General features: G+C 42.4%; 2 protein-coding genes and 1 long non-coding RNA gene across 5 annotated transcripts in view; 1 reads left to right on the forward strand and 2 right to left on the reverse strand.

Moving 5' to 3' along the window:
• The first annotated feature begins 529 nt into the window (after window positions 1-529).
• Window positions 530-2,179, forward strand: LOC148098979 (uncharacterized). Its single transcript, XM_087851726.1, has 2 exons — window positions 530-701; window positions 1,068-2,179. The coding sequence occupies exons 1-2, from the start codon at window positions 617-619 to the stop codon at window positions 1,427-1,429; spliced, it is 447 nt and encodes a 148-aa protein (XP_087707852.1). The 5' UTR covers window positions 530-616; the 3' UTR covers window positions 1,430-2,179.
• Window positions 2,180-3,415: 1,236 nt separating this feature from the next.
• Window positions 3,416-4,530, reverse strand: LOC148098980 (uncharacterized). Its single transcript, XR_015720044.1, has 3 exons — window positions 4,338-4,530; window positions 3,994-4,174; window positions 3,416-3,619 (listed from the first exon to the last, which is right to left on the reverse strand). It is a non-coding gene; the product is annotated as an uncharacterized LOC148098980 (long non-coding RNA).
• Window positions 4,531-5,965: 1,435 nt separating this feature from the next.
• cdon (cell adhesion associated, oncogene regulated) overlaps window positions 5,966-13,879 on the reverse strand; it is a 38,845-nt gene continuing 30,931 nt past the window's right edge. Inside the window, exons 13-18 of one of the 3 annotated variants that reach the window (XM_087851145.1) lie at window positions 13,121-13,243; window positions 12,660-12,851; window positions 10,883-11,193; window positions 10,644-10,723; window positions 9,433-9,695; window positions 5,966-8,520 (exon numbers count right to left, since the gene is read on the reverse strand). In XM_087851145.1, coding sequence (XP_087707271.1) covers window positions 8,366-8,520; window positions 9,433-9,695; window positions 10,644-10,723; window positions 10,883-11,193; window positions 12,660-12,851; window positions 13,121-13,243 — 1,124 coding nt within the window. In that variant the 3' untranslated portion in view covers window positions 5,966-8,365. The remainder of the gene's footprint in view (window positions 8,521-9,432; window positions 9,696-10,643; window positions 10,724-10,882; window positions 11,194-12,659; window positions 12,852-13,120; window positions 13,244-13,879) is intronic. The other 2 variants (XM_087851143.1, XM_087851144.1) reach the window with 2 other exon arrangements.

The following is a 13,879-nucleotide window of genomic DNA, read 5'->3' on the forward strand; positions in this document are numbered from 1 at the left end:
ACTATTTTTGTAACAACAAAGATAAGCGAATGAACGTCCAACTTGAACAAGCAGTTTAAGGATTTTTGGACTAATATCCATACATGAATAATGCAAAAAACATGCATTTTTAAGGGTATACTGCTTTCATGAGTCAAAGACACAATTGACACAATGCATGAATGCATAGTGATTTATTCAGCTTGCGTGCTTCTCATAGGGTAAATAATAACGCGTTGTGATGGGAGCTAGCGATTTTCTGACCTTGCTAGACCCTCGTTTCCATTTCACGCTGGAAGTGATGGAATTTCTGAAAAGGCTATCTGCACCGGTTTATTCAATAATATATGAAGAGATGGCATCACCGTGACACCCTACACCTTTTACTCTCAGGTCCAGCCATTAGCCCAGTCATGAGTGGAGAGCTGGAGAGACAGGCAAAATGGAGCAACACTGGGGAGGTGGAAGCATTGATGAATAATTTAAAGGGAATCCAGTGTAGTTTGAAAGAAATCTCCCTGTCAGTCCCCCTGCCTCGCTCAGTCACTCTCAGTGTGTACAGCAGTGTAGAGTGGAGAGGGACACACTATCAGCACTGTGATAGGCTTTAAATAGCCCCCTGGCTTGAGATTTCCAGATGAAACTTTGTGGCACCGCAGAGAGACCGAGGATGATTCCTTATCTCTGCATTCTCCTCTGCTGGATGGCTCTTCCGCTACACGGTAAAGGCTCATTGTACTTTAAGCTTAAAATGTGCAGGTGGAGGCGAGTTGAGGCAAGGAGAATTTCTCTTTATCACACACCGGTATCATTATTTTGTCAAATTGCTAAGCTCAGGCGGAGATATCATAAAATGTGACCTATCAAGTAGGCCAGAGGCGTTAAGCTGTAAGTGTTTAATTATGTGTTGTTTATGCTGACACGATTCCTTTGCAACAAGCTGTGAGGTCTTAAAAAAGTTTTCCAAGGACACCAATTAATGCATAAATCTGTCAATAATGTTGCTTTGGTCTACTTGAGAAAAAAAAGAGTTTTTCTTTGCACACAGTCACAGGCAGGTAACTGACTCTGCCTGTCTTGTGTTGCAGGTCTGGAGATATTTGACCCCGAGGAGGTGGAATACATCCGTTCCCATACCAATGCAACTGTGGGAGGCTCGGTCACCTTGGACTGTGGCTCCATTATGCCGACCATCTTCATCTGGGGCTTCACCAAACCAGGAAGCGATAATAATATAGCTTTGGCTTATAACTACGGGCAAGGCCCGAAGGTTCAGTCCCAGTCCAGCAACTTGGGTCGCATGCACGTGCCCGTGAACACCTCCGCTTTAGTCATAGAGGAGCTTCAGAGCGAAGCAGCCGGGACGTACACCTGCCAGGCTTTGTACGATACAGACGAAGGGGCCAGGATAACGTTTTACTTCACTGGACTGGATGTAGAGGACAGCTGATTTTGTTTTGTTTACAAATCAGCTGATTTCATTGTGTATGTCTTCACATATATCTGCTCTAAAGAAGCGGTTCATGCAAATCCCCCCTAATAAGTTTCCTAACATTTAATAACGCAAATAGTTTTGATGTAATTTGTCTCAGAGTTTAAGTTGTTCGAGAGGAGTTTTGCTCTTAAAAACAGGTGAAGACAATTTCACTGTTAAAGGGAACCTACAGCAATTCTACACAACTACAACTTCAACAATTTTCAAATATAAACTTTTACTTTGTTATATATGAGAAAACCTGAGAAAGCTTGGCCTTAAAGATTGCAAGTGCTTTTAAAGAAATCTATGTTGAAGGTGTGAAGTTTGAAACTTGTTATGGTTTGTAGTTTGATTCATTTTTGAACAAAATGTACCTCTAAATGCATTCCCTTTATAAACATCATCTTTATTATTCCTGTTTATAAATGACGTCCTGGTGAATCGAGATAAATATCTTTGTGTATTTTTAATAAAGAAACTTTGCCGTGTATATAATCCAGACTAACCGACTTACTCCATCTTCCAATGCAGGGAAAACACCAGTTTGGGCTGAAGGACACTCAAACACTTTGATCAGTGAAAGACCGCACTGTTGCCTCCTGCAATCTTTGTAGCCATATAAACTTACAACGCGTGACACCATGTAGACCTGAGGTTGTGGTTTTCATTTCAGTGTTTCTCCACTCTTGCATTTTCTTGATTATTAAAGCCATCTGGATTTTTTTGTGCACTGGACATGACTCATTTTACTTGTTCTTTTCTTCAGTGACATATACTGTTCGTGAAATCTTCAGTTGAACTCCAATAACCACCATCCTGCGTTGTTATTCCTTCCTACAGTACAGAACGATCGTTAGATAACCTCTGCGTGTTGTTGCTATCAACAGACTGAGAGACAGCAGCAGAGCGGACTGACACACTTCATCGTTTTAAAGCACATCGCTCGAGGCTGCAAACTGAATAAACGTTTTAGCCTTTTAGCAATGACAGAAACGCTTGCACATAAAACACGTTTTCTCCTAAATAATTAATTTGCAAAATAAACATATCGCTACTTATCTTCCTGCGCTCGTACCCTCATTTATTTTTCATCTAGGGTGAATTTCTTCTTACTTGTTAATACTGTTGACTCTGAAGATCAGCTCATGTCAACACAAGGTATCATCAGTACATTCATTATGGATCCTGATCAGTCCGATCAAAGAAATTGCAAATTTACCAGGAAAAACGGGGCAGTTAAGGGAATGGAGGTTAAATAAAGATTAAGAGTATTTTTCCCCCTAATTATATCCAACAGGTGCAGTCAGCTCATAATCAGCCAGCTGCTCCAACAGCACGAAAGTACGAAAATGAAAACGTTGCAGCATTTTTGTGTGCTACAAAGGCTGACTGCAAATAAAGACCAGATATCCTCGAGGGAGACTTTGATTATTACCCAGATAGCAAGGAAACATTGAAACAACGTTGAGTCAATATCAGGCGACGTCATTGAACCAACGTTGAAGTGTGACGTTGACCTAACGTCACTCTTGCACCCTTTTTTAATGTTGAAACAACGTCAGGTTTTGATGTTGAATCAATGTTGAAACCTGACATTGAAACAATGTCAGATTCTGATATTGAAACACTGTTGAGCTATGGTGTTGATTTTCCACCTCTTTCGCACAGTTGCTTTTTATTAAAACAACAGTTAAATCATGACTGGAAATCTACCTTTCTTTATAAGTATTTTAACCAATACTAAACTACTGCATGTTTCCATCAATACTTAAACCACCTAAACACATAATTGTACTTATTCCTCAAATTGGACACCCTTTATAAAAAAAACAACAACAAATGTCTCACAATGTATCATGTCAATATTAATATCCTAAAATAAGAAAGCATTGCATGTGATGTAACAGAGAAAAAAAATAAACAAAAAAAAAAGGTCAATAGGCATGTTTCGTTTGCTAAATACTTTATTAAAAGACAGTTTCCTATTTACATTTATATGTTTCACAGAAGTTTGTAATTTTTTACTCTGGGATGGGGATCATGATGTGCGTCCTGCACCACCCATACCCATACGATCTGGGGCGTATCGGAGCCATTTCTGCACTGCTTGTGCAAAGACAAACTCGGACATAGAGTTTGCCCCTAACTGCTGCGTCAGGCCATCTAGGAAAAAAAATACACACACACAAACACAAAAAGTGAATTAGAGCACATGAATAAGCTCTTGTTAACTGTCTTCAGCGGGGAGAAAGTATGTAAACTCCTAGGCTGATAAACATGAAAGTCACCAGGCGTAAATCTGCAAACTGCCGCATTTGATTCCCAAAGAGCTATGAGCTGTGATAAGTGATAAGTCTTAGCATGGTGTGCCGTGTATCCTTTAAAACAAAATAAACATGGGGTCCTCGGGCTGTACAACTACAACCCGAGGACTAAACAAGCCAAAGACCAAAGACTCCATCTCCAGATTAACCGGACATGAAAGTCTTGTTATTAAGAAAGACAAAGTAATATAGCAAAAAAACTGTAAAACTTACCACCATATATGCATTTGCAGAGCGCTGTATCTTTAAATGCCATTTTTTGCTTTGTCTGGTCCTTGGTTTTTTTCCCTGCCCAGTTGAGTACCGAGGCCAGCTCGTTTGTAATGGCATAAGCCATTACACGGCAGACTCGCACCTCCAGTGTGGTCCCTCCAATCAAGGCAAAGCGTCTCACCTATAGACACATTTTAAGAGATGGAATTAGCGTGTCTCATGTCTTAAATGTGTATGCAAGTGCTTGTGTGTTTAATCAACAGGCCGTTGTTATGTATTTAAATCACATCTGACAGCTATTACACTTTATAGTTACAAAGTGTACATAACCTTTATATACTTACCATTGCCTTATTTGCCTCTTATGATTGAAGAGCTGCCTCTGCATTGTTTAGCTCCTCAATGTTGTGCAAGGGCAAATCCAGAGGCAGTACCCCAGCATCTACCGATTCATTTCAGCAGGGATGGCGGATGGCTCTGACCTCCTCACGGAGTTCGTTAACAGCTGTCGTCAGGTCTGACAGCATATCTTTTGTGAGGTCGCATCTGTTTAAAAAAACAATTCCAGAAAGATTAATGGCTTAAGCAGTGAGAGGCGAAAAACTAATAAATAAATAATAAAACGCAGTTTACGTGTGGACAAAAGGTGCAAACGCAAGGTAGGTGAGCGTGCAACGTAAAGTTAGGTGAGCGTGCAACGTAAAGTTAGGTGAGCGTGCAACGTAAAGTTAGGTGAGCGTGCAACGTAAAGTTAGGTGAGCGTGCAACGTAAAGTTAGGTGAGCGTGCAACGTAAAGTTTGAATTGAGTGCGAATCGAAGCGGGCGGTGCTCTCCAATCATTAAAAGTAACAAAGTCATTGAACACATTTATACAGTTACCTTTACGTTTATCAATCATATATCACAGATTTACAATTTTTTGTAGTACTATGCTAAAAAGCAACTGCAGAGCGAAAGTCTGGGTCAAGCGCCGAGGCGACGGCAAGAACAAAGGAACCCTCGAAGCATTACAGCTAGCTAGCTAGCTTTGTAAGGGAATATAACGGAAAAGTATGAAATGAAAATGTTTTCTTTGTTGACTTTGTTCGCAGTGCAGTTTATTTGTTGCCGGATTGTAAGATGAAAGTAGACACAATTTCGGGCTCCCACATTTTGTCCGAAACTTTACATTAACAAGTTTGTTTGTTTTTTACTGTTATTCAAATGCAACCGTGGAAATAACGAATAGAACAAAAGTCATTCATTCTTACCTTATATTAAGCGTGGTGCAGGCCAGTGCAGTGCATGAACTGATGCCTTCTCCGGTCAATTCCGCTGAGAGTAAATCTAATGTCCCGCTCTACCGTACAAGACAATGGTTACCTGAAGGGATGTACCACTGTGAGAGGGGGGGCTATGGAATAGTCCAAGTGGTAGCAGCTTTAATTTCCCGCGAAACCATAAATCAATGGTTTTTCAACGTGATTGTTGTCACCTTGTCAACTATAAATAGATCAACAATCAACGATGACAGAACAACAGTGAATCAATGTTATTTCAATGTCAGTGTCAGGTTTCATCAGTATTTCAATGTTGTTTCAACATTGGTTTTGTGTTGACATTTCAAGCATGACGGTTCTGATGGTTCAGATGGAAAATCAACATCTGTTCAATGTCTCCTTGCTATCTGGGTAGTCTTAAAGCATTCTGCACATGAGCTCATCCTTCGCAGGGGCCCGTTGGAACACCGCTGGACTTCATCCAACAACAACACGCTTCGCTTGTGGTTTGTGACATCTCAAGGATAAAACCGCCCGTGGCTGAATCAACCGAGTTAACAGCACACTGCCCGATTCATAAGAATTGCATTCATTCAGGGTGTGCTGAAGAGGGGAGAGAGGAAGAATGGTGGGCGGAGGGAAGAGAGACTGGCGTTAACAGGTCCGCTCTGCAGCAAGGGGCAAAAATTCCAGGGCGGACAATAAGCTTTCTTGTTCCCATGGGCTCCTTAATGAAGGGGTGTAGCTGTGTGGGTAGAGGGTGCAGGGAAGGGCTGGGAGAGAGTGCCGACTGACAGACGTGGGAGATGGAGAAGCAGCTCATTTAGAGACAACCCCGTCCTTATCTTTTCCTCATCATCCCAGGCTGCTTCTGTCAGCATCCCCTCTCCCTCCCCGGATAATTTCTCCTTCATTTCCAGCTTCATTTCCTATCCATTGTTTTGTTCTCTCTTTTTTCTTTCCAAACAGCAACAATAGACACTGTATGGACATAAAATAAATGCTAAGAGGAAACTTGAGTCTGCTTCTGTAATGGCGAGTTTGGGGCCATTAGGTACTTTTTTCTCTTTCTCACAATCAAATCAGTGTAAATTTAAATAACTAGAGTTTCAGGGCTGCCAACACTTCTACAGACTCTTCTTGGGATACAATTCAAGTCAGCTTAATGGACTCTGGCTGCCTTAATGGCACAACAACCTCCATCGAAAATAAAAAATAACAGCCGGAAGATGCCGCGCCACGCCTCAGCAGTAGGCGAGCAAATCCAGGAGCCAGGAATATCCCGTATACCATCAGTGGGAGGAGAAATGCCATGCGAGCCAGGGCCTGAGGACTGGCAGCCAACTCTGGCAAAAATCACAGGCAGACAGGCACCAAGCATGGAAAGCCTGCACCGCAGTCATCCTCAGTGAAGCACAGCCAGCCCCGTCATCCGCCTGCTGCAAGCCTATCAACTTCAATCAGCCAACACACCATGAAGATTATTTTAAAACCAATAGAGGTTTTAAGCCTTTAGAAAATGGGCAACACAGGCTGAAAGTTGAGAAGAATATTGTACAAGTGTTTTATGAATGAGTTATCTGCACAGCAGGAACATCACACAGCAACTTTTCACAATTGATTTGCTGGTTTCCTCTATTTGGTGCTTTTCTCGTTTTTCTCGCTCTGGTTTTTTCCTCACAGAAATTGTAAAACTGTAGATTCTGGTACTCGACAAAAGCCACTAAAAGCTTCAGTTCACTGGTGACACAAAATATTATAATGCACTTTCAAGCATGAGAAGCATTAGAATCTTTGCTACTTCTAGCAAATAACTACACCGAACTTTTAGCCTGATGTCACACGGACCAGCTGTTGACTGTGTCTCACAGGTAACTCTGTCAGGTGATGTCTTGAGAGTTTCGGTTTAAAGAAAACTGGCTACATTCTCCTACTTAGCCCTTTATGATGCCTGGCCACGCAGTGGGTTTCATTTCATTCTTTCATCTTTGAGACATTTCTGCAGACTAACACAATAACTCACTTTACAGACTTAATAACACTGTGTTGTCCCTGATTTTGTTATGGCCATTTCCCCCTGCAAAATAAGACATTAAAAACTGTTTTCTTTGTAAAGTGGTTGACGTTTTGTCTTTAGAACTAGCGATGCCACACTGATGAGAGGATTTAAGATTTCTTCTTTCATTCTGCTTGTGGCCGAGCATTTGCACTGATGCATTGCAAAGTTATCTAGGCTGCTCACACTTAACATCTCTGTTTTAATGTAACTACTCAATCTCTCTAATAGATTGCGGTCAGCAGGTCAACAGAGCTCTCAAAGTTAACTGGATTTTGTGTAAAGTGATGACTTATCAAACAGTCAGTGAAGCAAAGCGCATCAGCCTTAATCTGAACAGTGCAGGGAGCGTTCACCCCATTCAGGGGTCACTGCAGTGGAACAGCCCATCACGCAGCCACATCAAAGGCCTGCCAGAAATATCGATGGGTTTGGATCGAGGCGGGGAAATTCACTACGGCAATCATTCATCGGGTGCTGCACATGAAGGAGGTCAGGAAAGACATTGAAAAGGGTTGTTGTTGACTCTCCCACATCTTTTTTTTTTATATTATTACAAAACTTTACACAGACAACTGCTAATCTCCACACTTGAGTGGAACATAGAGACACGACACAACAAAAAATAAAAAGTATTTCTCATTCAAAAGGCATAAATAATATAAAAGACAAACTTTTTTCTTTAAAACAGATACATTCATATGAAATAATATTTTACTACTACAAAAAAATAAATAAGTCATCTAAAGAGTTTTTGATCTTTTATGAGACTCTTCCCGCCAGTGGGATGTAGTGTCTTTTCGCTTCTCTCCGTCTGACTGCGCTCTCAGTCTCTCGTAGTCCCTCTTTTCCCCCCACATTGCTCATCTCAGCTCAGTCCAATCAACACTTTAGTGTCCTCGTCACCATAACATGCAGTGTCTCTGACTATCCCACCGCTCGCCGGTCTTCCTTTTTTCCCCACTCTTGATACTTCAACAGCTCTCGTTCAGCCTCTCTGTCTGTTTTCTCTAAACTTCCAAACTGTGGGAGAGCGTGCTCGTGTGTGGGCTATGTTCAGGCCTCCTGCGGGCCAGGCTGGATAAGCTCTCCCGCCAGGCTGCTGCTGGAGATCCACACAGGCTTTTCGTCACAGTCCAAGTCTGGCAGGCCAAGACTCTCCCAGCGCACCACAGGCCCCTCCGTGTCCACACACTCCGGCTCCTCCCCAGCTGCACACAGAGCGAGAGAGAGAGCGAGAGAGAGAGCGAGAGAGAGAGCGAGAGAGAGAGCGGGAGAGAGCGAGAGGCTTTGGTTTACTCTTTGTATTAAAAAAGACAAGCAGAGATTCTGGAGAGGCCCACAGTGTAATTTGTGGTGACGCCGCATAGTTTGTCTGCATACAACATCAGGATTGGCAGTGATATAAAAATCTACTAGCAATGCAACAGTGCTGAACCGTGAGCATCTAGAAGTAAATGTTTTAACTTAACTCGCTAATTTCTTAAAGCAACAGGCCGATATTTTTACTTGTTAAAAGCTAGATATGGGATCTTTTTCCCACTAGGAAATGTGTAGAAACATCAGCCTAGCAGCACTGTAAGTACTGGGTCACCTTCACATTGCACCCACTCGGCCATGAAAATCAATGCCACGAACTTTCTGCTGCACAGTTTTTTGCACTGATGGGCAGAGAAGCTTTGGAGCTCTGCAGTTATTGAGTCAGCAGATTGCTGGTGACTTCTACACTCTAAGTGCCTCAGCACTCAGCGACCCCACTCTGCAACGGCTCTTACATGGTCTAAAACTTTGTGGTCGAGTTGACGTGGTTCCTTCAACTCTTCCACTTTGCAATAGTGACTCACTCTTTCACCCACTTCTTGAGTTATGATCAAGGAAAATAATGAGACCGGGATATCATAACAGCTACACAACGTTAAGGCGAAAAGGTTGTCCCCGCCTACGTCTTGTTCTATAGCCTCATTATTCGACTGATAGCAAATTTAATTAAATGATCTGTAATCATGTGAGAAGCTTGGATATAACTTGGGAATTTAATTGCATAATAGGTGCAGTGAGAAGACGCGGAAATGTAAGACGAAATACATGGAAAGAACTTTTTTTTCTGGAAAAACGTGTCTCACCAGTGTCGTCTGCTAGATAGGTTTCATTGTTGCCGATCAGACAGCAGGAATGCTGTGAGGGCGAGGACTCTTTGTGCTCATCTGATCGGTATCCCGCGTTGGCCTCCTGGTCCACAGAATGCGTGTGGCTGTCGTGGCCGCGGCACTGTGATGAAACCTGGCCCAGAGGCACCATCTCCAGCCCGTCCTGCTGGCACGGCGCCACGCGATGCATTAGAGGGAGCGTGCCACTGGAGAAAGTGCCATTGGTCTTGTTGTAACATCTGGTCAGAGACAAATAGAGATGGAAGGGAAACATTCGTTAATGCCCGTGCGTTGCTGTGTTCACTCTCTGACAGCTCTTAGCAGCGCTTTACATGCTCATTCTTTCTCTCTGACGGTTTTCCACCAGACACAGAAAAACCCCGAATTAATATTACTAGTCCACAAAACAATGACAGCTCTAACACAACTGGAGCGCTCTCGTAGTGCTTCAAAAACTGTTTTCATCAGAGATTACAGGCCACACAGCCTCTAAGTAACTGTGACACATTGTGGTTTTGCTCTTCAGCGAAGTTCCAAAAAGCAGAGAGTTGCACGCAGCGAAGCTGTCCCTGTTTTTCCGAACTCAGCTTCCCTCAATCGGGACACGATCGGATTGTGACCTCACCCCCCTCTTTTCCCAGCAGCCGGAGGTAAATAAACACAGGACTCGTTAGGTCTGCTGGCTGGGTGCACACAGGGTAAACTGTGATGCTGGGGACCCTTAAATACATAAACAGGACTAAAAGAAAAAGGCAAATGTGTCTGTGTGTGTGTTTGGATCTCAAAAGGGGCTCTTGAGCACTTCTCAGCGATATCTTAGTAGAAATATGACCGATCTGTATTTTTGGGCCCAATTTGAAGTAAACAACGTTAATTTGAAATCCCAATAATTTCCATTTCCAGATTTTTTTCACTTGTTTGCTTGTTATTTCATTTGATTTTCCACACTGATCGCTGCAATTGAAAGTAAATAATCTTAAAAAGGGGATGTCATATTATCATTGGAGAAAAAAAGAGAAGACGTAAGCAAACTGTACAGGGACATAACTATATAAGAAGAAGGATATACAACTGGTATTACAAAGCCCATTAAGAAAAGTCCCGTTTCAGTTCACCTGCCAAGTGTAAAATAGATGAAAAACCCATACAAACACCTTGCTTAAGAGTTAGATTATCTGCTATCTCACCTGTTGTTGTTGCAGAGGTTCTGACAGCTCATACAATCAGAAGACTCTGTTTGGGGAAGAGCTGTGTACATGCCTCCACCCTGACAGGGAGACACAAACACCAGATTAAGCCACACTGAACGGAATTTGTACCTGTGCATGTAAAATACCACCATTTAAAACATCACGGACAACACGAGAAATATAGCTTTCAGTCGAAGTTTTGGAGTATTTTGTGGCGCCACGACCTCAGCACTCACGTTATGATGGTGGTGAGGGTGTGAGTGCTCGCAGTCCCGCGTGCTGTGCGGCAGGGTGCCGTTGTGGCCGTGCGGGGGACCTGGTGTGTACAGATTCCCAGAGCCGTTGAGCAGTGCCAAGCCATTCGGGAGTTTGTGGTGGAGGTGATGGCATCCTTGGGGTAACATCTGCCCACTGTGTCCATAGCCACCGTGGATACCCCCATTAACGCGACTGTTGCCAGGCAGGGTGGTGTAGTCGAGCACATGGCCGTTCAACTCTGGCGACTGGTACAGGTAGCTGGGAGCATCAAACTCTGCAGCAAGAGAGGCTACAATCAAGATAGGAACAAGACCAGTTTCAGCTCTGGAGTAAGTTTAGCTTGAAAAATGATTTAGGGCATCAGCTGGAATAGTTTTGGATATTTCTTAAATAGACAGAAAACTGTAAAACTACAATTCCAAGAAAGCTGTAAATAAAAGCAAAATAAAATGATTTAAAAATCTTTGATTGGTCTGACCGCAGAAGAGCTTTCCACTTGGTGATGGTGGCATTTTTGGTGAATGGCAAATGATTTCTGGAAGCGTTCCTGAGCACACGTAGTGATTTCTAGTTTTCAATACAGCTCCATCTGTGAGCTTGAAAGTCACAGGCATCAAGAGTCTTTTGATTATATTATTTAGTATAGATTATTTAACGTAGTCTTCATAATTTTATATCATTGTTCAAAATTGTAGACGCAACTTGGTGAATCTCTGCCTATCTGCCTCTTCTAATTTTATTTAATTTAATAACTGTACAGTACTGTGTTTATAGTAACCATTGTCCTTGATGTAAATATGTAAGAAAATAATTGTGTATGTTTCTGTTCTGTGTCCTGTGTACTGTTTGTTGTATATGTGTCTTTCTGGCTGCTGTTACAACCAAATTTCCCCTTGTGGGACAATTAAAGGATTATTCTATTCTATTCTAAGATGCTCTTTCTATACCCAATCACATTACTGACCTGTTGCTAAGTAACAATTAGTTTCAAAATGTTCTTCCAGCTGTTTCTTTTTAGTAACATTAACATTTCCACCCTTTCGTTGCCCATGTCCCAACATTTTCGAGATGTGTTGCTGCCGTCAAATTCTCGATGAGCTCATGTTTTTCATGACATACTAATATGTCTCAGTTTAAACATGTTCTCTGTGTTCTATTGTGAATTAAATATAGGTTTGCAAGATCTGAAAACCACTGCTTTTATTTACATTTTACTGAGTATCCCAGCTTCCTTGGAATTGGGGTTGTATGCATGGCTTTGCCAGTTTTGATGATGTTTACAGCCCCCCAGACAAGCAACCAAACAAGCATTTCAGCACTGGTGACATAATTCAAATATCATATTGTAACAGGTATCATGTGACCAACTGTTTGATCAACTAAGATGTTGATGAACTCCGATGAATCATATGCGACCCTCATACTTACATAAAAGGTGGAAACCAGTGACCCAGTCTACGAAATCTTTAAGCTACAAAATTTCAGCTATTTACAGATCCAGCGGGTCTGATAAAGAGCTCATCTAACAATGGCCAACTCTTTTGCAGGCACTGTGGGATCTGTATATGCACTTGGAATGAACACTTGGAATATGTTTCACAAGCTGTCTTGGAGCCAGCTATTCTCAAAAGTGAGTTAACTCTTGCATGCTTGCATGTAACATAGAGCATGCTACGAGAAAAAGGTTGCTTTTCATACCCTGAGCAATGTTTGGGTATTGATTTGTAGTCTAGTCTACTTTGATATTACACTCACTGTGCATGTTGTTCTGTTGACGATTCCTCCACAGACAGATGATAATAAAGGACACCAGGATGAACACCATCACCGTTAAAACAGAGCCCACAATCACGTAGAGCAGTCCTCCCGGAGGGCTTGGGGTATCCACAGGATGGGGGTCAGATGGGGTAATAGGGTGCTGGCTGGGTGATCCTGGAGACTGGCGTGCTGCAGAAGAGAGGAAGAAGGGGACATGAGGAACAACTTTTTACCCATTCGCGTTAAGGAAAATAACAAGGAACAGCACCAAACCATAAAATGCAAGCCATTGTTGTTGAGCTCATAAAACCCAATACATTTATGTTGTGTAATTTTGGTGATCATACCCGTCATTAAAGTTACAGCCTTTGCAGAAACATGCCTGGACTTCTGATAAACTAGAGGTTTGGTTAAAGTGTGAGTCATTTCTTCTGCATTACAGCGTTGTGTTTCCTTACCTCTGGTCTCACAGATCATGACGTTACTGTATTCACTCTCTCCCCCGTCATTAAAGCACTGCATTTTGATATCGTAGGAGGTCTCAGGTTGGAGATGTCCAATCATGTGCCAGTTTTTTATACCTGGGAAGGCAGGGAAAAAAGGGGGACAAAGGTGAGAAATCACTTCCTCTACAAGTCAGTGTTGACACAACTTGTTTAAACTCACAGCCAGTTTTTCGCTTCCTATTGTCCTTCGCTTCGGGTTTCTCACTCAGCTCATGTTCTTTCCCCCTCTCTCTGCTTCACACCCGAACCTTGTCTCTTTCTCTGACAGTCTCACCAGGACCCAGACAGTTGCCTTATTTGAGACAAGCTCCATATATGGCAGCTTCATGTTTGTCCTGGCTTGCCTCCAGTATTCCCACTCCACACTCACGCCACTGCTGCACTACTACACACTATCACACTACTATGTGCTTTGAAATCACAGATGAGACAGCTACAGTCTCCAACGTGGAAATGCCACATTTCCTACAAATGAGGCTGAAATAAGCTGCTGTACTTGTCATGTTTCGTTTCATAACAAGTATAATAAATCGCTGCACATGTACTACCTATGTCCCGAGGTAATTTTAGTGGGAACACGTTTTTAGAGAGGAAGCATACACTGAATCTCAGTATTTAATGTCAGTATCACCGTAACAAAAATGCCTCTAGGCCAGTGAGCGACTTAGAAACTGTTGCAAGAAAAGGTCTTCTAGAAAATAAGGATAAGGC

Source organism: Neolamprologus brichardi, chromosome 14 (assembly GCF_056152115.1).
Source record: "Neolamprologus brichardi isolate AB-2024 chromosome 14, ASM5615211v1, whole genome shotgun sequence".
Lineage (NCBI taxonomy): Eukaryota > Metazoa > Chordata > Actinopteri > Cichliformes > Cichlidae > Neolamprologus > Neolamprologus brichardi.